Source organism: Podarcis liolepis, assembly GCF_965112155.1.
Source record: "Podarcis liolepis genome assembly, chromosome: 4".
NCBI classification, from domain to species: domain Eukaryota; kingdom Metazoa; phylum Chordata; class Lepidosauria; order Squamata; family Lacertidae; genus Podarcis; species Podarcis liolepis.
The window spans coordinates 80,465,461-80,489,628 of NC_139558.1; the positions used below are offsets into that span (position 1 = coordinate 80,465,461).

General features: G+C 43.5%; 1 protein-coding gene across 3 annotated transcripts in view; it reads right to left on the reverse strand.

The window, feature by feature from the left end:
- Positions 1 to 24,168, reverse strand: part of MTUS2 (microtubule associated scaffold protein 2) — a 300,965-nt gene that overhangs the window by 50,482 nt on the left and 226,315 nt on the right. For all 3 annotated transcript variants that reach the window (XM_083498852.1, XM_083498853.1, XM_083498851.1), the window contains 2 exons: positions 19,962 to 20,123; positions 10,435 to 10,533 (listed from right to left, as the gene is read on the reverse strand). In XM_083498852.1, the coding sequence (XP_083354978.1) occupies positions 10,435 to 10,533; positions 19,962 to 20,123 (261 nt within the window). The remainder of the gene's footprint in view (positions 1 to 10,434; positions 10,534 to 19,961; positions 20,124 to 24,168) is intronic.

Genomic DNA, 24,168 nt, shown 5'->3' on the forward strand with positions numbered 1-24,168 from the left:
CCCAACCTGGTACCCTTGAGATGTTTTGGACTACAACTCCCATCAGTCCCAGACACAATGGCCAATATTTAGGGATGATGGGAGCTGCAGTCCAAAAACTTATTGAAGGTACCAGGTTGGTGCGGACTATTTGGAAGCTGATGCACCAACTGTTCCTTTATGAGACAGGCAAGTGGTGATAACTTTTGTCAGTGTTGTCTCCTACCCAGGTTGTCATTGCATATCTCCTCCTCAAGCACCAGGCTGTGGAAGGCTGATCTATGAAAAGAGTTATGTATTTCCAAGGCCCCACAGTGGAAGCTTTCTATCACTTTCCTGGGAGGTCAGGTAAGCCCCACTATCCCATCATACACTACACATTTTTTATTAACCACAGTTTACCTTAACTGTGGTCTGTCAAAACAAGTGAACTTCTTAAACTGTGGTTTGAAGTTGGCTTGCTTTAACAAACCATAGTTCAGATGGACTGCAGTTTTTCCACATTCCGACAAAATGAAAAGCTGTGGTTAAATAAAAAAAGAGAGAGAGGATAGTTTCTGTAGTCCTCCTCCTGTTTGTGCCAGAAGAGGGCAAGTCTGAAGCTTACCTCAGCTTATTCCTGTCATGATAAGCCATTGTTTATCAAGACATGTTTTATCATGATTTTGAGAAATTTTACTATTAGTTACCCCAATGGACACTGCAAAAGCCATGCAATGACATTTACACAGAAAATAAAGGGGTGTGTGTAGTCAAGCCTAAAATAATTAAATAACCCTTTAGCATATATATACTGAAGCTTCAATGGAGACTGCAAATGAGTGGGTTTGTGTTTCACACAACTGTCCAGAAGAATAAATAGAATTTTATCACAAGGCTTCAAATCTCAAGGAATTCACTGACCTCATTTCTAGCAACATAGCAAGATAAAACCACTTGGGTTTTATTTCTTTTTAAAAAGAGATCCAGCTAATACATACAAGTCACACTATGCAGTCTGACAGGCCAAGAAACACAATTATTGTGAAACAGGACACAGTTTGGCAGTAATTCCAGCTAGACCTCCCAGCTGCCCTAGATATTTCTACCACCTTTCTACACAATTGTTTTTACACAGCTGACCTCAGCCTTCAAACAGAATCTCCTGTGGCCCAATGATCAGCCACAAGCCTCTTACAAACTGCAGGTGCTGAAGAGCACTTGCGACAAATTTATCTAGAAAGGGTGAATGAGAAAACAGTCTAAGGAATGGAAAATCTTCTTTCCCAGTGACATTTTAAAACACCAATATGTATGCTTGACTAGAGATGTGAAAAAGCATAGATTTCTGTTCTGTTCTATATTTGCTGTATGCAGTGTTGTTTCTGTTCTGCTGCAGTTCACCTTCACGAAAACTACATTTTTGCCACACTGTCTGCTATGGTTAATTTTTACATAATTAATTAACTAATTAAGTGATTCCACACCATTCATCTCAATGCAGAGGAAACAAACTGCAAATGGGGGGAGGGTAGTAATCAATTACACATTTGTCTATATCATTTGCGAACTGATCAACAACAGGAAATTCCAAATACATTTGATGGATTGGTTTCAATTCCGGATATGGGACAAATAAATGAACATAGGCAATTCCCACTCCTATTTCTGTTGTCATCACAGTCTCTGACATCTCTAGGCTTTAGGCTATATACAGCTATGGATTCCACAGCAGATCTTCAGAGAGATCAGTGGGTGAAGATTTTTGCAACGTTGTAAGGCATCATACCATTCCTTTGGGGTTGATCTAAACATTACAGCCTTGCACAATGAATGCAGCCTTTTAAATAATACTCAGTTGAAGATGCTCCATACAGATATTTTTTCAGTGCAGTTTTTGCAAATCCCTGTGCTTAATTTCACATTTTCTTTGCCATCCTCTTTATCAACCATAAACTCTGCAGAGCTTATTGAGCTGGCCCAAGCATCATGCTGAGTGAGGGAGCCACATCAGCCGGCTGATTCTGGGAGCTATATGAGGGCAGCAAATTGCTAGTTTTAAAATTTATTTTTACTGTATTTTCAGTCCCAGGGAGAGGCACTTGTAGGATTTTCTACCTCAGGTGTCAGGGAACTGCCATTGGCTCAGGGAAGAGAGGGGAAGGAGCGAATGGGTTACAGAGAGCCCCCAGGGATTGTGAGAAGCAGTACCTCCTCAGTGGAAGAAAGAAGCCACGCCTCCAGTGAGGAGGAGATGCAGGGCTCGGAGGCTGCAAGGCGGTGCCAGGACACTTTGGCTGAGCAAAGCAGGGAGGAAGGATGTCCCCCTGTGTCCACGCCTTTTGTGAGAAGTAAGCTAAAGCGCAGAAAAAGCAGGCGCAGACTGGGCGTCTAAAGCAGTGTTTCCCAACCACTGTTCCGTGGCACACTAGTGTGCCGCGAGATGTTGCCTGGTGTGCCGCGGGAAAAATTAAAAAATTCGAAAGATTTTTTTTTTAAAGTCAAATTTTCGATTGGGGCGCCGTCACTAGATCAGTGTTTCCCAACCACTGTTCCGTGGCACACTAGTGTGCCGCGAGATGTTGCCTGGTGTGCCGCGGGAAAAATTAAAAAATTCGAAAGATTTTTTTTTTAAAGTCAAATTTTCGATTGGGGCGCCGTCACTAGATGACCCCTGGGGTTCCCTCCCTCCCTCCCGCTCTGCGCCTCCCTCCTCCTCCTCCTCCTCCGGGGAGGCCCTTCCTGGCTCTCGGCCAAGGCTTGGCGGCTGCCACTCACTCACTCGCTCGCCCACCCGTCCCTCCATCCCTGCACCCGGCCTCTCCCCCTCCGTCCCCGGCGCGGGGGCTGCCGGGATCCGTAGTCCCCTCGCCCTTGGGCTCCGCGCCTGCGCGGGGTGCGCGAACTACGTTTCCCAGCGTGGCCTGGCGGGCCGGGCGTTTTGTTTGAAGCGCTCTTCTCCCGGCCATGGAATGAGCGCAGCGGCGGCGGCCGGGCGGGCAGGGGCTCTTCTGCGCAGACCCCGTGCAGCCTGCCTGCGCCCCCGTGGAGATCGGGCGGCAGGATGGAGCCCGGGGATCCCCGCAGAGGCGGAGCGGCGGAGGCGGAGGCTGCCCCCCAGGTAGGGCTGCGTCGGGGGTTTTTTATTTTTGCAATGCTGCATCCGTGCCGGAGGGGACGCATCGGACCGCGGGGAGACCCCTTGGCGGGCGTGCAAGGCAATGCATGCGTGTAGGCGTTGCATGGAGTGCAGTGCCATGCAATGGCAACGCGGCGCCCTGCATGCATGCATGCAACTTCCACCGGCGCTCCGGACTTGGCAGGTGAGGGGGGTCCCCAGTGGGCGGCAGAGAGAGCCGGGAGGGCGAAGGGGAGCCGGGGGGGAGCAGCGCTGCTCCCCGAGCCAAGCCCGGGGGGAAACTTCAGCGTCGTTGCGCCGGGTGTTGGAAGCGGAGGCTGGCGGTGGCCCCTCACCTGCAAAACCTGGTCGCCTCTCATATATTTCGTGCATTGCATTCATCGCCCGCTTTCTCCTCCAAGGAGCTCCCGGGGGCGCGCGTGGTTCTCCCCGTGTTATCCTCGCAACAACAGCCCTGCGAGGTGGGTCAGGCGAGTGGCCCAAGGGAGCACCCAGGGATTGTCCTGGCCAGGTGGGGTGATTTGAACCCTGCTCTCTGCCCGGTCTTCGTCCTCATTTAGCCCCCACATGTGCATGACTGTGCATGACTGAGGTTTTCCCCCCTCGTCTTGGCTATGGTGTGAGTCTGTGCTGTTAATTAATGGGGTTCTGCCTTCGGAGAAGATGAGCCAGCCCTCAAGGAGGTGATTATGTAATTTGCTAGCAATTCATGTCCCTCCCGGCGTGACGCTGCGCGCTGACGTCACGGGGCTGTAATGGTGGTGTGCCTCGAGATTTTTTTCATGAAACAAGTGTGCCTTTGCCCAAAAAAGGTTGGGAAACACTGGTCTAAAGACTACTCTGCTAGGGAAGATTCAAGGACCACCCACTCTCAGATTCTGCCAGTGAATGAGCCAGCCACGGGAGAGTGGCGCTCTGCACAGAGAAAGTTTATTTTGGCATCAAAAGCAAGACTTCACAGCCGAGCAGGGAGGCATTTGCCTACTTGCTCTCGAGCAACCCCTTGGTACCTTAACATCAGGTGCTAAAAGAACTTGGCTAGCTTGGGCTACTACGCACCTTGACACATATGTGTGCCTGATCAGATGCTGGTTCTCAGTGAATTTGCATTTCCTGATGTAATGTGTATCGGTGCTTGAACCTGATGTAAATAATCAAAACAACAGGGATATGCTTATTTTGTGTGTAAAATTCTGTGCATTTGCTAAAGTCTCATCCAATGAGCTGCTGCATGGAGGAAGCAGACGACACAACCAGGTGCCAGCATCCCAGTATGTTTGTTAGAGGAGGATACTACTGCCTGTGTTGCAGCTGCTGCCTACAATGCCATTGTATTGCCTTTGTGCAGCACAGATGTGCCAAGCAAGAGTTCCAGACAGAAAGGACAAATGGGGGGAAAGGGGAGGCAGTGACTGCGTTTGCACATACCACTAAACCAAGAGGTGTGGCTTAATAAAACATACTGTGCATGAACTGTGTACTCATGCACATAGCCAGATTGCTCTTGCTACATATGTTAGGTGGATTTGTTTTCCTCAGGTTGATTTGTTACCCAACTGTGGTTTGTTTCACCCTAAGAAGCCAGGATTTGCAAGCCCACAAGCAGCTATATGGCTAAGGGCTAGCTAGCGATCCTGGCTTGTTCAGGTTAAACAAACACAGTCCTGAGTTTAGTCATCATGCTACGGTGCTTTGTTTTATCTACTCATGTCTACTACATTTATTTATTTATTTATTATTTTTATGCTGTGAACTGCCTTGAGATCTATGGATGAAGGGTGGTATACAAATGTAAATAATAATAATAACAATGTCAGGAAAAGGACAGTGTGTGGCAATGACTGGGTTTCCTCTGCAGTATGGTTTATTAAGGTGAGTTGCTTGGCTTGCTACTACATGTGAAAGTGACCAGAGTAATTGGCGTATTTTTGTAAAGGACTTAAGCCGAGGGCGCGGTAGATTTGGATTGCCAGTTCAAAGCTGCCTTTGCGGATTTTTGGCATTTAAGAAATTGTTTTCTGTTCAGAGAGTTAAGTGGGAGGTCAGGGTGGCTTGTATTAGCATATGGGCCAATTATTTCTATGCCGCCTTTGCCAAACTTTGGATATTACTTATAGCTGCTCCAAATCTCTGCTGTACCTGCCACTGAATCCCTTTAGGATCAAGCTGCCCATCTTCCCTATGATTATGGATAAAAGAAACCACAGCAGGGCTTGAAGAGACGCATGTTTCGTCTCTGAAATGCTTAGAATTCACTTGACAACAAAAGTTGTATAATAGCAAGGTCAGTGAGGCTGCTTCGCAATGACTTCCTCGAGGACTCCACAGCTAAATTGGCTGGGATTTAATTAGGGAAAATTCCCTGAAATTTTGTCCATCGTCTTCGCCAATTCCCCACAGCCTTACAGTATTTGAAGTGCAAGCCTTTAAGTTGTCCTTCCAAATACTCTGAAATGTCCTTGTAATTTAAACAGTGGTTTTTGTCCTTAGGGATAAACCTGAACTCCTCTATTCACCTGGGGCTAAAAGAACAACTCAGTATGCATATTCTGTCCCCATTCTGCTGTTTTCACATAGAGGACAGAAAATGCACTCCTGATGCCGGGACGAATTCCAAATTCCTTTCTGCCACGCTCCTTTAACAGCTGTGAAATTCTGGGGTGTTACGGAGAAGCAGAATGAGACATATTAATGGATACAGACATGACTGCTTTAAAATATTTTCAGTCACTTGAACAGCAAGGTTTGGATTTTTAGGATAAAATAATACAAGCAGTATGAGAGGATTATTGCACATTAAAGAAAACACTGAAAAGCCTTTCCGATGGTCAGATCCAGGCTTTGTCATGCTTTGAATAGACACATTTATTTATTTAAACACAATGGGACTTCAATAAAGTTAAGGTGGTGTTGGGACATATTCTGAAAGGCCCTCCTAATACCCTGAGGTTTTAGATAACTACAGTGGTACCTCAGGTTACATACACTTCAGGTTACATATGCTTCAGGTTACAGACTCCGCTAACCCAGAAATATTACCTCGGGTTAAGAACTTTGCTTCAGGATGAGAACAGAAATCATGCAGCGGCAGCACAGCGGCAGCGGGAGGCCCCATTAGCTAAAGTGGTGCTTCAGGTTAAGAACAGTTTCAGGTTAAGAACAGACCTTCAGAACGAATTAAGTTCTTAACCCGAGGTACCAATGTACTGCCTGGTAATGAATATCTCATTCTTGGACAAGGTGATCAAGATGGTGGTATCTGGCCAGCTAAATGAGCGTCAGGATGAAGCATCACCTAGACTTATCCAAATGAGATTCTCACTAAACACACAGAAAAAAAATTTTTTTGACGGTAAGAGCTGCTCAACAGTGGAACAGTCTCCCTTGGGAGGTTGTGGACTCTTTTTCCTTGGAGGTTTTTAAGCAGAGGGTGGGCGGCCATCTGTCCGTTGTAGCTGAGATTCCTGCATTGCAGGGGGTTGGACTAGATGACCCTTGGGTCCCTTCAAACCCTTCAATTCTGTCCCAGACAAGAGAAAGTGCTTCTTCACTCAATACACAATTAAACCATGGAATGCACTCCCACAAGAGGTAGTGATGGCCACCAATCTGGATTGCTTTAAAAGAGGATTAGACAAATTCATGGAGGATAAGTGGACACTAGTCGTGATTGCTAGATTCTTCCTCCACTGTTTGGGGCAGTAAGTCTCTGAATAGTAGGTGCTGGGAGTCGCAGGTGGGGGAGAGAGTGATATTGTGTTCCGGTCCTGCTTTTGGGCTTCTCACAGGCATTCATTTGGCTACTGTGTGAACAGGATGAAGGACTAGATGGGCCATTGGCCTAATCCAGAAGGCTCTTCTTGTGTGCTTATGAAGATAGGAGCTATACAGTGGTACCTCAGGTTACAGACGCTTCAGGTTACAGACTCCACTAATCCAGAAATAGTACGTCAGGTTAAGAACTTTGCTTCAGGATGAGAACAGAATCGTGCTCCGGCGGCGCGGCAGCAGTGGGAGCAGTGGCGTAGCGTGGGGGTGCAGGGGGGGCCGGCCGCACCGGGCGCAACATCTGGGGTTAGGGCAAATCCACGGGTTAGGGGGCGCAAATCCACAGGTTAGGGGGCGCAAATCCACGGGTTAGGGGGCACAAATTACTTGCCTTGCCCCGGGTGCTGACAACCCACGCTACGCCACTGAGCGGGAGGCTCCATTAGCTAAAGTGGTACCTCAGGTTAAGAACAGTTTCAGGTTAAGAACGGACCTCCAGAACGAATTAAGTTCTTAACCCGAGGTACCACTGTAATGCAAAATGTCTGAAGGGTACCAGGTTGGGAAAGGCTAGTCTACTCTAAGCCTGAAAGAGTCTCAATCCAGCACAATGCAGCAAATATGTAAAGATACATATGTAAACCCATACAACCTTCAGCCCTCTGCAAGAACACATAAGGAGAAAACACAGTGCCTGAAGGTTATTATGAAGATTCAAGTACCGTTTTTTAAAGACTGAATGGATGTCTCCTTGAAATCATTTTAACTCCCACTAAATTGAGGATAATTTGTTTTCAGTTTTTTTAAAGATTGGAAAAAAGCTAAACAAAGGGTTCAAGCCTACGAAAGGATGCAATTCTATTTCAAAAAGTGTCTTTTGGGGTCAGGTGAGACTGTGGGTTCAAAAAAATCCTATTAATTTTAAGTAATAAGTCACCATCTAGGGCAAGGTTATGGATGCCTGAGTCCTGCTGAGATAAATGGCGCTGAAGCATGTGAAATTTGATAATGGCTTATGGCCGCTAAGTGCTATTGAAAAGGCTAATAAAAATATTTGCAGTATTAAACATCTTCTGGTACTCCATGTTAAATTTTGCAACCCCAAAGGGCTGTTAAAACAAACTTTTGATTTGTTAATTGTCTAAATTTTAACTGATAAAAGTCAGTTTAGGTTTTGCAATTGAATAAAAATAGCTCTGAATAAAAGGATATACTTTCCAGGTTGTTGTTGTTTTAGATTATGCACATATATTCTGCATTATGGATTATCATAGGATCAAACTAGGAAAAAACTATTTAAAAATGTATGCACCACATAATTGAATAAAAGACCTCAAAGCAGTTTACAAATAAGCAATCAACTTGCATATTTCTTTTAAAAAATTAAAAATAAATAGCCACTACAGGATGTGTGTGCGTGTGTGTGATTGTGTTTGCACACACACACAGCTATCAGACCCATAGCACATGGAAAGGTTTCCTTAAAACCCACTGCATGGCCCAATAAAAATAATTAAAAACACAATAAAATCACTACAAATTCCAATAAAATCAATAATAATCAACTCAATGGAATCTTCCCTTGCAGAACTAATAGTAGGGGTGTTTACGTTTGTGTGTGTGTGTGTGTGTGTGAGAGAGAGAGAGAGAGAGAGAGAGAGAGAAAGATTTTTGTCAGGAAAACACAACCCCAACCCACATATCACGGTCCTGATCCTGATCCATACAGTAGCAATGTACTTTTTTTTTAATGCACATTAATTGCCTACATGCAATCAGTGTTACACTTCATCTAGTCCTTAGAAGAGCACTGCCTTCAGTGCGAGAAAGAAAGAGGTATAGCTTTTCTTTGATAGCGCCTACACAACTCACACACACACACTCCTGATGGCTTTTGTAAGCTCTTATATAAAAATGTAATTTAAATTTGATTTATTGGGGTCATTTTTTATAACCTATCAGAAATGTTCCACTCAATTAATCTAACTGATTAGTAGCTAAACATTGCAGCCCGACAGAATCACGTATGCACAAAGCTTGGTGCATTTGCCACTCTTCTTCCTGTGGAGACAGCTGCTCTGGCCCACCCCTCCCCACCTATTGGCTTTCCAATTATGGAGCGATTTAGAATACAATTTCCGCAATTCAGCGGTGGGTCTGTTGACACTGAGCAGAAGTAAAATGCTAGGTGCAGCCATGTATCTGACAAACAGGTGCCAATATATCAGGATTATATTTGTTCTCTGAAGGTATCTGTAGAAATAACTGAAATTTTGTAGGAATATAATAACCCATTATTGCTTTGAGGGGTTTGTTGCCGCCGCCGCTGCCACCACTGTTAAGAGTTGTTGATTGTTTATGTATAATCATGTGTTTCAAATAGTGTGCCTTATTTTAAACATTTAACAACAATGGCTTATTCCATTCAAAGATTTAACAGGACATAATTTGCTTTGCCAAGTGGCATAAGAGAGTTTGCCTGCTGCACAAGCTGCAAGTTTGAAGTTTATTATTTCAGAGAATCAGAGAATTCTAGAGTTGGAAGGGACCCCAAAGGTCATCTCGTCCCATAGGAGCCAACTCCTAAGGGCTGAGGTCCCCCTAAATTTGATGGGCATTGCCATTCAAATGGTCTTGTGATCTATTATTTATTATGTGGAGAGGGACTTACCTGCCTCCCCCAATATTTTATTTAAGTTGGCACCCGTCTACTTCACCCCTCTGCAACTCAGGAATCACAGCTAAAGAGTCCCTGACAGATGGCCATTTATCATCTATAGATTTTCTGTTCATGTACAAATCAGTGTAAAGAACCCTCTTCCTCTCGCCCATTCCATCAGAGAACCAAATCAACAGTAATATTTCATGTTGAGATGCCAACTCCATGGAAATTCAGAGCCATTTTAAGCTCCCTTACTGACCTGAGAGTCAAAACCAGAAGTGAACCAGCACATCAACAACCTTCTCCTCACATCACCAGCAGAAAAGTCAGAGGGGTATCTAAGCAAGTTCACTTCTTGATAATTTGGTTCCTATTCCTTTTACAGTGGTACCTCGGGTTAAGTACTTAATTCGTTCCGGAGGTCCGTTCTTAACCTGAAACTGTTCTTAACCTGAAGGACCACTTTAGCTAATAGGGCCTCCTGCTGCCGCCGTGCCGCCGGAGCCTGATTTCTGTTCTTATCCTGAAGCAAAGTTCTTAACCTGAAGCACTATTTCTGGCTTAGTGGAGTGTGTAACCTGAAGCGTATGTAACCTGAAGCGTATGTAACTTGTGGTACCACTGTACTAATGAGATGTCAGAACTGCATTCTCTGGGTTTAGGAGGGACTCACTTACCTGACCAGGACTACCAATCTCCTGGGTCATCAGTGCGGTGCCAGCAGGTGTCTATGTGCCTGCTGAAATTTGGTTTGAAAACAGCATTGACTTGTTTTGAATAGAACAGCTTTTGGTGTATGCTTCCTTTCAACGGCACAAGTTTTTGCCGACACACAATATTGATGCACATTAAATATTGGCAAAGTTCAAATAGTTCTTAAAAACAAGTGTGTTTGGTTTATACATACCTGGTGAGTGGAGCTTGGTGGATGATACAACCAATCTCTTAGGGGATGAAACTGTGGGTCTGTTGGCCTCTTGATCTTTCTGTACTTCTTTCTTGGAGCCTGTTGAAAAGGTTAAGACAACAGATGTTTGTTTTGCATGTGACTGAATGGGAAGCATAGCTGTGTGAAAGGGCCTTCATTTTCTGCCTGACTGCGATTACATTAACACTTTTCATGTGCTATATGCATGTTCAATTGTACATGTGACAGGGAAGGGAAGTGCAGCAGGTCATGTGGAAGTTGCAGCAGGACCATTAGATATGATTGCACCAAGACCTGCGTTCCATGGACGCATGCTCTCTCTCTCTCTCTCTCTCTCTCTCTCTCTCTCTCATAAACAGGTATGATGCATAAAGAGAGCTTTAGCAAATGTGGAATCTTTACTTCTAGGTAGATAGGTTTAGAAACAGGTTGACAAGTCATTGAGCATTTTTAAGGACACATTTTCTGTTGTTTACCTTCGGCATTTAAAACCTATTTACTTTCAGGCTACATAACAATGGGCAGTAATGGGGGGGGGAACCAAGGTCAAATTGGGCAATCATTTCAGATGAAAGATAAATGATGCTCAAATAATACATGTTTACATCCTTCTTGTGCATGTACAGGGAAAAATGACAAATAGATCAGTCGTATTTTACTGCAGGGTATATGAACCTGGAAAACCAAGCTACTGTCACAATACGTTAAAAGCTCGCCATCTATATGATATGTATCTTCAGTGACTTCAAATAAAGAGAATGCTAATAATGAAATCTGTGGCTCTAGTGCTTTGTAGTTGGAAGCGGTAGGAGAGAAACAAGCATATATTTTTTTGCAATTCTGCATTTGGATAATTAACTTATTTCATTAAATATTTTATTCTGTGAACTGCCCTGAGACTTCTGGGTATAGGGTGGTATAACAACAACAACAACAACAACAACAACAACAACAACAACAACAACAACAACAACTGCTTGCTGGCTTCTCAAAACTTTCATAATGTCTGAAAGAGCACATGGCGCAGTATAACCTACTACTCTGCATGTCAAAATGTGAGTTCTGGTTAAGTCCAAGCTGCCATCCCAAGGTCCATTAGGGGTTGGATTCAGTGGAATTTCAGCAGCCAAACTGTCTGCAAAGTTGTAGCTAAGGAGTTTATAATGTTTTATTTAATTATTTAATTTACAAAAGTTTCTAAATACCACCCAATTACATTAATTGTCGAAGCTGGGTGCAAAGTAGACCACAAATCAATCACAGTAACGATTGGCTCATCTAGAAAAGGGAAACAGCTGAATGGGTGTGTTGCCATAAGAAGGGTATTCAAAAGATGGCTTAAGGTTAATAGTGAGAGCATGAGGCTGGACTAGATAGACGTTTGACCTGATCCGGCAGAGGACACTTTGGTTTTTTATGGGAATTTATGCATATTGGTATAGTAAGCCGATCTGTCAAAAAATGGCCACTGCAGCTACCTGATATAAGTTTGAATGAAACCACACTCAGAAACATTATTAATGGAGTTTCCAAGCTACCTACTAATGGGGGGGGTGGGGAGAGACTTGTTTTGCCTTCTGCAGAGAAAGATAAATAATTTTAACTTTTTTGCCTTCCTACCATCACCCAATGCTCGCGAGCAGTCATGCCCTTCCTAAGTAATGAGCCATTACTGCACACACTGTTTGAGACAAGATGAGATAAGCTAGAAATATGAAAAGGTTATGAGAAAAGAACAATCCAGTTCTCACTAGAGAATTACTCAACAAGATGGAAATAACATGAATAAGTAAGCAACCAAGGACCGAACTGTATATTTGTCAGCCTAAGAACATTAATTTTTTGTTCTTTTCTATTTCTTGACTTTGACTTTTTTGCTAGTAATTATTTTTGTCCTTTACCAACCGAAAGTGACTTATTTTCCTGTACTTTTCTTTTTGTTTTGTTTTTTAAGGCTATATATGTACGTAAGAGTCACACTAGACCTGATTTTAAGTTTTAGATCACATGCTTGCAAAAAGGCCATGTCTCTCTGTGGGGGTTGGCGAGTGGTGATTGTGGGCAGCTGACTTGCTCTTCTTTTGCCCAAGAGAGCCATTGGAAGGTTGGGAGGATGCAGTGGATCATTGCCCCAGCTTTTGCTCCCATTGCTAAGGCTGCAATCCTGGCCCCAATCACATAGGATTTACTTCCCTTTGGATTTACTTTCGAATAGACAAGGTTAGGATTGAAAATGAATTTCTTCTTTACAAGGTTCTAATGTGGTGCAAACCACCCCTCTGATCCAATTCAGGGCATGATTTGGCATCTAGATCATTTTCTGAGATAGCATATTTTAAATAAGCAAGTAAGAGTACCTTAGTTTCCAAAGCTCTTGACCAATATTTGCCTTCTCTCTTGAAAACTACCAGCTTTCTATAAATAAAACATGTCTCACAACATTTCCTCATGCAGCACAATTATTTCACTAGAGTATGAAAGGACAAATCCCATGCTTTCTCATCCCTGCCCCCCCAATCTCTTATCTTCCCTCCCTCCTCTTCCTCTGTAATCTTTTTCTGTTTAATCTTTGACATGCCAGCAAAGTATGCAAAATTGAGAAAGTTCCAAATATGCATAAGTGGATGGTGTAATACAGTGAAATCTAATTAAATTTACTCATTTCATAGAGTGGAAGAAAAGCAATCAACTCCTGTCATCAACGCAATTTGCATGGCAATTATTTTCTAATGTTGTTGTCCCATGCTAGGCGCATGTCTTCTCTCTCTCTCTTTTGTTTTGTTTCTGACGGTCTGAATTGCTGTGGTGCAGCAAAATGGTGAGATACTAGTTGTGTTAATTAAAGATTATCGGTACCCCGTTGCCTAATTTAGATGACAAGCAGATCTCATGAAAATACTAGATCTGCTATCTACCCGGGATTTATATTTCCCTTTTAAATGAGATTGTATGGGAGGAACAGTCCTCTTCTAGGAAAACCCAACACATGACATATTTCAAATGGAACTTTGCAGGGTTGCATTCCTCTCATTAGGATGCTTGAAGCTGTTCCTTTGCAAATGAATTTCCCACTTACACCTTGTTACAATGATGCACTTTCCTCCGCTATGCATGCATTTCAAGTGCTATGGTGAAGCCCTTCCTTTCAGATGTTTCCTATTTGAAGCTAAATGGCATGCAAGGCAGTTCACCCACTGCTATTCATTCCATACACCATGGGGAATAATGAGGGAAGAGAGATGTAATATTCTAGAGCATTGGCCCAGCTCAAACATACTTTTTCCTTTCCGGAGTCAATCTCTCAAAAAGCCATTTCTGTTCAGTTGTGGCAGGCACTGGTCGCAGTCACCACAATTCTGCACTTTTAATATTTCTTTATTATTATTTGCAACAACTGGGACTTGCAAAAATAAAAAATAAAAAATTGCAGTGTGGTGTGTTCCTGTTCAGGGTTCCCAACAGTCACCCATGCCCTATTCAAGAATACTCCATTCCATCCTGTTTCCCCCTCAGCAGTCAGCATTCCATGGCCTCTGAGGATGCGCAGTCTTCATTGAGCTGTTATGGGGGTTCCCTTTCTTCCCTTAATGTTTTCTTGTACTTCAGGAGACCCCCATTGTTCAGCCTGGACACTGAGATCCAGCGCCAAAGGCCTTCTGGCGGTTCCCTTACTGTGAGAAGTGCCGTTACTGTGAGAAGTGAAGTTACAGGGAGCCAGACAGAGGACCTTCTCAGCAGCGATGTCTGCCCTGTGGAACGCCCTCCCATCAGATGTCAAGGAGATAAAGCACTATACAACTTTAGAAGACATCTGAAGGAGCCCTGTACAGGTACGTTTTAATGTTTGATGTTTTATTACATTTTTATATCTGTTGGAAGCTGCCCACAGTGGCTGGAGCAACCCAGTCAGATGGGTGGGGTTCAAACAATAACACTGTTGTTGTTTCCCTGAGTTTACTGGTACTTCCCTATTGATCATGTCCAGTAGTGAACAGCGTGGTGGTCTGAAGATACGTGACTCCTGCTGCTTACTGGGATGCGGAAGGGTGAGGCAGCGGCCAGGTTGGTGCAGTGCAAATTCACTGGCCGAGCCAATCCAGTGCTCCTACCAGTGCATTTGCATGGTGCTGCCCTCCCTGCCACCTTGCCCCTCCCCCTACTGAGAGGTCAGGTGCTTGCCTCTCCCTTACCACGCCGTCCACGACTGTGGGTGGAGCTCAGCTTATGAAGGTGGAAGAAAGTTGGCCAGTGTGGTGTAGTGGTTAAGAGCGGTGGACTTGTAATCTGGTGAACCGGGTTCGCGTCCCTGCTCCTCCACATGCAGCTGCTGGGTGGACTTGGGCTAGTCACTTTTCTCTGAAGTCTCTCAGCCTCACTCACCTCAAAGAGCGTTTGTTGTGGTGGAGGAAGGGAAAGGAGATCGTTAGCCGCTTTGAGACTCCTTTGGGTAGTGATAAAGCGGGATATCAAATCCAAACTCTCCTCCTCCTTCTCCTTCTTCTTCATACTTGGTCCTCTTTTTAGATTATGTCTGTCTCCACCATAAAATGGTGAATTAGTATAGCCCAAGAGATGACATTTTGTGGAAATGTGATGTGGGGTCTGCCAATCCACTCTTTCCTACCAGAGAATCACAGTGATGACAAGCTCCAGGAATCCTGCCCTCTCTGCTCGGCAGAAGAACTAATGGGGTGATGGGCATCTTGAGGCTCTCACCCATACTTGCTGCTTGTGCTGAGCTGAGATTGGCCTGGCTTCATCCCACAGAGCTGATTGCCTAGCAGAGGTCACCACCAGCACTCTCATTGGCTGGCTCTCGTCTCCCTTCCTCACAGTGCTGGCCTCTGCTGCCTCTCCCTTGCCCTCTGTGGGTGCTGTCCCACCCAACAGCTGACTAGTGGTCTGTGCACCGCATGAAGCACCTGATCGGGACATTAGAGGCTGGGTGCAAAACAGTCCCGGGCTTTAGCCCTGTTAGCTTGGGACTCAATACCCCTGGTTTTAAATTTGTGGATATTACTCCTTGGCCCTCCATTTCAAATCAATGAGTTGCTGCAAAGCTTCTTTTCCTGTCTTCTGCTTTAACATGATTTGTGATTTTATAATGGTACAGTATTGATTCTGTCTCATTGTAATATTCTTTTAATCCTTGCGTGCCACCCAGATATATCCATTTATAGGGTAGTCTTTAAATTGCATAAATAAATACTATAAATAATAAACACCTTCACACAATGAGGGTGGTCATGGTGTATACACATACGTAATGGACTGAGACTCGTGATATGACAACATAAATGCATCCATTTGTCTCTACTTCAGCATTGGCTTCTTAAATCAATAAAAAGTAGGATTCATTCATCTGGATATGCCCTCAGGTGTTGTGGGGGAGCGATCACAGCTCAGTGACAAGGATTCAGTCCCTGGAATCTCCAGCTTAAAAAGGCTCAAGTAGCAAGGGAAAGAGCTCTGCCTGAGATCCTGGAGAGCTGCTGCCAGTTAGAGCAGACAATATTGGCCAAGATGTACAAATAAATGGATCCTGCATGAATCAGCTTCCTTTGTTCTCCCTATTAATTTCTTTCCATCAGAAAACACTTTTAAAATCGTAACTAGAAGAAGCTATTCTACCTCGTATTTAGAATAATTTGATCAATCTTTTCCTCTAGGAAACGGGAGGAGAAAGATCTCAGTGCTTTTCACGGCTCATATGCTCTCCCACGAAGCTAATGGATCAGAGCCCAGAGGCAGGAAGTCTCAGGTTAAACTGTTTGCACAATCTCAAGTTAGCATCTGGTTGGCAAAAACCTCTGCCAGAGACCCTGCCAGTCAGAGTAGGCCATACTGGGTTAGATGGAGGCAGCTCAACGCATTCAACTCAGCCAACTTCCCACCATCACTTATAAGGCCAGATAATCCAAAACAATTGTACAAAGATGTGCTGATTTGCTGAGCCTGAGCTAAGTGCATTCTTAGATGGTGGTGGTGTTCTGATGACTCTCCCTATGCTTTGAAACAATGCATGAAAAGGGTTGTGGAGTTGCTTTAGACCAGCCCCAACCTCACCACTGACATCTGCAGCAACCATTCCTCTTCTCCATCTGTATGGCTGGCCAGGGTGCGAAGGGCTCTGCATATTTGCTGATACTCTTCCATATGAGGCAGGACTGGTTGGGTCAGGGTTCCCCCTCGTGTGGAAGACACACAGAAGCACATGCCAGCTGGCTGCATGGAGGCTGGCTTTGCACGCCTCAGAGAGAGGTGAGGCTAGTCCATGTGCTCTCCTCATGTCTTTTTTTAACGTGTGGCAGGTATCCGAACCTCCTTTTGTGACATGAAGGATATTCCTGCATTACATTTTTAAAAAAATAAATGGAGGTCTATGGTAGGGAAGTCCATTTCAGTTTCTCTTAGTTTCTCATAATTCCAGTCTGAAGTTCTCCACATCCCCACATCAGTTTGAGGTGTTCTTTTAAAAAAAGTCTTCATAGAAATTCACCATCTTTTTAGTTAGCACAAATTAGTACAAATTTAGTACAAATTAGTCCTAATATACACATTTTTGCAAATTAAAATCTTCTCTAATATAATGCATTTTGTATGTTATTTTTCCTAATACATGATTTTGTATGCACACTTTATCCTAGCAGATCACTGGGCATTTTGCAACTGCATTGCAAAATTCAGAGCAGTGAGAATTTTGAAGGATTGGTGTATTTCGGTTCAGTTGTTTTGGAAACTGCGAATTATGTAGGTCCCCCTTTGAATGTGAACTGAATCGAATTTCTCCCCTATCTACCCCCAGTTTATTTTTCTAAAGCTATGTATTTTTTAGGTACCAAGAGTGTGGAGCTGATTCCAGCTCCTTATTTCCAGGCTTCACCTGCTTCTTACTGGGGGCTGCTTGATGTTTTGATTTCCACCAGAAGAATGTTGGCAAGTTTCTTATTAGCATTTATGGCTTTCAGGAAAATGAGGCTGGCAGCCTCACTTAACACCTCCCTCAGAACTGGTATTTATCATTTTTTTTCTTGACAGGACCGTTGTCAGTGGCTGACAGTTGCAAGGGCAGCCAGCAGGGGCCGAAAGGAGGAAGGGGCAGATTATTCTTTAATGAGTTCTTGAAATATTTTGAAGTGAGGTCTTCCTTTCTCCCCTGCCTTGCCTTGTTCCATTATTGCCCCCTGCTGACTACTGGTGGAGATAAAGCTATAATGACAATGCATGTTTGCCCAAAGCCAAATCCCGGTATAACCAGTCATTTCTCTAATGCAATACATCATCTATCCAGAAGAATTCAAAACTTCCTCTCCTTTCAACAACAGGCTTGATGTCACTGCTGGCTGCACACTTGGCTTTTTAACCTGTGCTTAGATAAGTGTCACAATTAAATATCAGACCTGACATGAAAATAAATAGCAGTGGTTAGACAACATTTGTTGTCTTGGACCAGAGAGCTCTGCTGTGAAAGAAACACGATGCTGTCTTCCTCCTTTCTCCAGCTCATCTTTAGCCTTTTTACCCTTTCTCTCCTCATTTAATAAAAAATAATGATTCCCAAACCACCTACTTGTGCTTTGTCACCTTAAGTAATGTGAAAAATTGACAGGAATAAGCGTGATAGAGCGTGTATAAGAGAGATAAAACAGCATCAGGTGAAGCTGGCTTATATTGAGGAGGACCACTGGTCCATTGGGATCAGTATTGTCTACACGGACTGGCAGAAGCTCTCCAGATTTTCAGGCAGGAAATGAAAATAAAGCTGCCAACATCCTAATGCAGCTGTACAAATCTATGGCACGACTACATTTGGAATACTGTATATAGTTCTGGTCGCCTTGCCTCAAAAATTATATTAGAGAGTTGAGAAAGGTTCAGAAAAGGGCAACTCAAATGATCAAGAGGTTGCAGTGTTTGGGACTTCTTAGTTTAGAAGAAGACAAGTAACTTTTTCTCCCTCTCACATAACACCACAACAGTGGTGGATGTTGGAAGATTCAAGACAGATAAAGGAAAGGATTTCTTCATGCAGCACTTAGTAAAACTATGGAACTTGCTCCCACAAGGCAGTGATGGCCACCAACCTGGATGGCTTTAAATGACGCTGGGGCAACTTCATGGAGGAGAGAGCTATCCATGGCTTGCTATGATGGCTAAGTTCTGCCTCCTTCGTCAGAAGCAGCAACACTTCTGAATGCCAATTGTTGGAAGCCGCAGTAGGAGAGAGCACTCTTGTGCACAGATCCTGCTCGAGGGTTTCCCACAGGCATTTGGTTGGCCACTGTGAGAAAAGGACGCTGGACTAGTTGGGCCACTGGCCTGATCCAGCAATGGGACCATTCCCAGTTCTACCAGGAGATGATGGGGATTGGACCTAGGACCATCAGCACACAAAGCAGATGCTCTACCACTGAGCTATGGGCAGTCCTCACAATGCTAATTACATTACTGTTAAATATCAGTAAATTAGGGAAACATAAAGATAAATGGCTGGTTTGCATTATTAAAAGGAATGGTGGACGCGAGCCATATATTAGCCCTATTTATATCTGAGCTAGTATGGTTAGAGTGTCGGACCAAGACCTGGGAGTAAAAGGTAAAGGTAAAGAGGCCCCTGACCATTAGGTCTAGTCATGACCAACTCTGGGGTTGTGGTGCTCATCTCGCTTTATTGGCCGAGGGAGCCGGTGTACAGCTTCTGGGTCATGTGGCCAGCATGACTAAGCCGCTTCTGGTGAACCAGAGCAGTGCACGGAAATGCCGTTTACCTTCCCGCCGGAGTGGTACCTATTTATCTACTTGCACTTTGACGTGCTTTCGAACTGCTAGGTTGGCAGGAGCAGGGACTGAGCAACGGGAGCTCACCCCGTCGCGGGGATTTGAACCGCTGACCTTCTGATCGGCAAGCTCTAGGCTCTGTGGTTTAACCACAGCGCCACCCGCGTCCCTCAAGACCTGGGAGACCAGGGTTCAAATCCTTACTCAGCCGTGAAGTTCACCTTATGCCAGTCACTCATTCTGAGCCTAACCAACCTCACAGGGTTGCTGTGAAAATAAAACAAGGAGGAGGAGAATTGTGTACGTCACCTTGAGCTCCTTGGAGGAAAAGTGGGATACAAATGTATTAAATCAATAATAACAACCTCAAGGGAAAGCAAAATGCCAAATGGCCAGAAGGTAGACTGGTGTGAACGACAAGCAAAATGACCAATGACCAGAAGATAGACTGGTGCAAATGCTTCACAGGGAATTTTCAGGGAAATTAATACATCCAAAAGGACCATGCATTCAGGAGGAAAGGATGCATTAAACAGCAGCAGTTGTTTACAGAATGAGAAAGGATTTGGTCACCTCCCATATCTCAGAGCAGAGCCTGGTGCCCTGCAGGTGGAAGAATTCTAAGTGCCGGAAAAGGAGGACCAAGCCATAACAGACATTTTAGGAACATGCACGTATATGTATATGTACATTATACGGACTCCGATATGCATGCTTGAAAAGCTCACCAGCAGGTGTTGCGGCAGTCTTCGGCGCTGGAAGTAAACTCCTACGGGCAGCTGCTGCGTTGTTTGATGCCTGTGGTGGAGTCCTACTGGCCCCCTTGAGTGTTTCTTTAGAAGGCTCAGCTGCCTTAGGAATGGTTTGCTCCTCATTTCCAACGTTTGAACCTGCGGGAAGCCAAAGCCACACTAATTAGAACTTCATAAAAAATAGATACAAATTGCTAGATCTGTATTTGCAGTTTCAAACCGTCACCAAAAATTTAAAAAAGTTTGCTGCTCCGAAATACTTGGGTAATTAGGAAGTTAAATTGTACTTGCTTTGGAGTGGATGTACTGCATCGTTTTCAATCAACTCAGCGGGAAGGCTACATACGTAGCATACATTTAAAGCATGCACACACGCACACATACACCAAGAATACTGGAGACAGTAGTTTAAGGGTCTGGGAATTATAGATCTGTGAGGCGCAAACTACAGTTCCCAGGATTCTTGAGGGGTGTGTGCGTGCTTCAAATGCACTTCAAATGTATGGTGTGTATGCAGCTATGTACAAAATGGAATGGGACATGGGTGGCGCTGTGGGTTAAACTACACAGCCTAGGGCTTGCTGATCAGAAGGTCGGCGGTTCGAATCCCTGCGACAGGGTGAGCTCCCGTTGCTTGGTCCCTGCTCCACCCACCTAGCAGTTCGAAAGCATGTCAAAGTGCAAGTAGATAAATAGGGAAGGTAAACGGCGTTTCCGTGTGCTGCTCTGGTTTGCCAAAAACGGCTTAGTCATGCTGGCCACATGACCCGGAAGCGAGATGAGCGCTGCAACCCCAGAGTCATCCGCAATTGGACCTAACGGTCAGGGGTCCCTTTACCTTTTACAAAGTGGAATGGTAAAAGGCTTATTTACTAAAGGCTTCATTTTTATTCTACTTGGTCTTCTGAGAACTAACATAGATGAGATGTGAACAGATCTACTTTTTTAAAAAGCAGTCATGGGAGAAGGAGGAGAGGCTCCAACTTTGATCAGAGCGGTAGTGCCAGAAAAGAAAGCACTTAACCTTGCCACTGGTAAGGGGGCCTGAGAGCCCACTGCCCAAAGACATCAGCCAGCACAGCATCTGAGTTGGCATAACAATGGGAGTTATATGTATTTATGTGTCTTTCAATGAACTGAAATGAGTGAAAGATTATGAATTGTGGGGAGAGAGAGTGTGTGAACTTGACAGCTTTTTATTATTATTATTAGTTGCTATTTTGGTAATGTTGTTTTATAGATTATACATGCCCTATTGATTTGTTAATCACATAATATGACTTCTGCTGTAATTGAGATGTTTAGCTTTTTTTTTTTGCTACTTTGTTAATAGTGTTTTATAGATTGCAATTGTTTTATTGGTGGTTTGCTATTTATTTTTTTAAAAATATGCTGTATTTGTGATGCTTTATTATGTCCAAAACACCTGGAAGGTACCAGGTTGAGGGAAGACTGCTGTAGTTTCATTGAGAGTGTGCAAGCATTCCTGCATCCTCATCTTGCCTAGGGAAGGGCCTCTTTCAGTAGAATACTAGCTGTGCTTTTGATTGAAAAGCAAACTGGCTTGTGTTTGCTGCAAGAAAGGGGAACGTATCCATTTCTCTGCCTGTGATTTCAGTTTCCTACTATATTACTAGGAAACAAGTGCAAACTGCCATTATCTCAGAATAGAGCCTTGCATTGTTTTTTTTTATTATCGTTTTCCAGTACAATCTCTTTCAATCAGCACATCCATATTGATCTCATTCTCATATCTAATCACAAATTATCAGGCTTTGCAACCCCTGTATATTCTCTTCAGCTATTTCCCAACCCAGAAAATAATCCCTGCTGTGCTCTTCGCATATGCATGGAAATCAGTGCTTTTAAAACATTTTCTAAAAAGGCCAGCACTGGGAGTAAATGGGATGCTTAAGTAGACTGAGAGATTACAGTGTTTTGTGGCTTCAGTGCTCACAACAGAATGAGGGGGGGGGGAGTATAAGGCAAGTGATATACTGTACAGAATTCCACAGGAAAACTACTGTATTGTGCTTACTCTCATCATATTAAAAAGAACATAATGCAGTGCTATTTATATGCCTGTGCCTTTTAAAGAAGTAGTCACCCTATCCATACATGTGGATTTGGTTGCAGGAAAACATTGCCTTGGTTTGGCTCTGCAAACTTTAAATTTTATTATAAATATATATCCATTTTAGAGCAAGCAAGAAAACACATTTCCGGCCAAGGCAGGTGTGTGAGAGAGGTGTGTGTCTTGGCTATAACTACACACACCATCATAAAGTTTGCTGTTTACCTGTGTGGGTCCCAGCTGAAAGCAGCACTTCCGAAATCAGAATGGATTCCTACAAACATATTGGGCCTTTTCTCAAATAATGAAGCAACATTAAAAATTCAAAAGAAAAGCAACCTGCTGTAGTCAAAAGAGAACAGGAAAACCACAGGCCGATGAGCAGGAATGATTATTATTCTATGTAAGCAAAGATGTTGTGGTGCAGAATTGCAAAGAACAGATCACAAATTAGCAAACAGTAATTAAGACATGCAGTCTCAAGTCACCGCTTAGATTCTATGGCGGGCCTCTATGTAATATGCATGCCTCATTCCGCAACCCAGCCTGACACAAAACACCAGTCAAGTACTGCAGCATATAGGATGTGAGATAAATGTGCTTTTACACACCACATGTGTACTAGAGAGCTAGGTAAACTGCATTACTGCCAGCAAAGATTGGGTGTGTTAATTCTATATAACCTGGCTGGGCACATGTACCAGTAATGTGCTATCTTTAAAACATTTTCTCGAGTTCTAATTTAGATTTGTTCCCAGAGGTGTTCCATTAATTCTTCTCCAAAATCTCCCTTCCCCTCTCATTTTACTCTAAATGAAGTTAGCATAGCCCATGTATTGTCTTATGCAAATTTGTGCCCACTTCTGCTGATGTGACAAAAGTGTCATAGAACACTACATTTATTTATTTGTTTATTTAGAAGTGCTTTTAATTGATCTTGCCTCAACACTGTTTTCTTAAGTTACATTTTACTGCTGCAAACAGTCTTAGAATTTATATGAAGGGTGGTATAAATACATTGTTAACAAAATAAGTAAATAAATCTCATTTCAAATGAACTATCCACATAATCTTAATGCTATTTATTATTCATGGTGTTATGATTACTAAGCTCATTTGGATAGCTTGCCTATGGAATCTCTCTCCCTCTCTCTGGCCAATTTAGCTTAAAATTCAAATTAGAGAAGAAGTTGCCTTCAAGAAGAAAATGTTTTATTATTATTTGCCCAGTAGAATATGCCAAATGTCTTTTTTATTGAAAATTCATGTGCTTATCTGTTATTCTCTTATGTGAAATTTATTATACAGAGAACACTTCAATTTACAAATCTGGCTGGCTTCCAGCGTGGAAGTCATTCTTCTGTTTGAAGTATGAGGTGTCAGGGGAAGTTACATAATCTCTTCTGAGAAGGCTCTTTCATTACCAACCGGGAGAGAATGCCTTTAAAGTTATTTAGTATGAAATGCAGCTTTGAATAAATACTGTTAGCATTTGAAATACAGCAGATGTAGTGACTAATTGTAGCATTATCGTAGGAAGGCGGAAAGGCAGCCCCAAATACGACCTGCTTGTGTACCAAGCAATATTGTACTAGGAAATGCCCATTATATGCAAACTGATCTTGTTAGTACATACATTTTGGTTCTGCAGACAAACAACATGAGTCAAGGAGAATACTCTCAGAAGAGAGGAAACTTTAAAAACAATTCCGTATCTGACAAAGAAGGTTTTTGAAATTGTGGGGCAAGAACATAAAGAACAAAGGAAGAGCCTTTTGAATCAGGCCAATGTCCCATCTCAGTCCAGCATCCTGTTCTCAGCAGTGTCCAACCCGATGTCTGTGGGAAACCTGAAAGAAGGGTCTGAGCACAAAGGACTCTCCCTTCCTGTGTTCCCAGCTGCTGGCATTTTAGAAGCAACAACGCCTTTGACTATGGAAGCTGAGTAAAGCCACTGTGGCTAGTAGATTTAAATAGCTCTCTCCTCCATGAAGTCATCTAATCCTCTTTTAAAGCCATCTAGGCTAATGACGGGACGCGGGTGGTGCTGTGGGTAAAACCTCAGCGCCTAGGACTTGCCAATCACATGGTCGGCGGTTCAAATCCCCA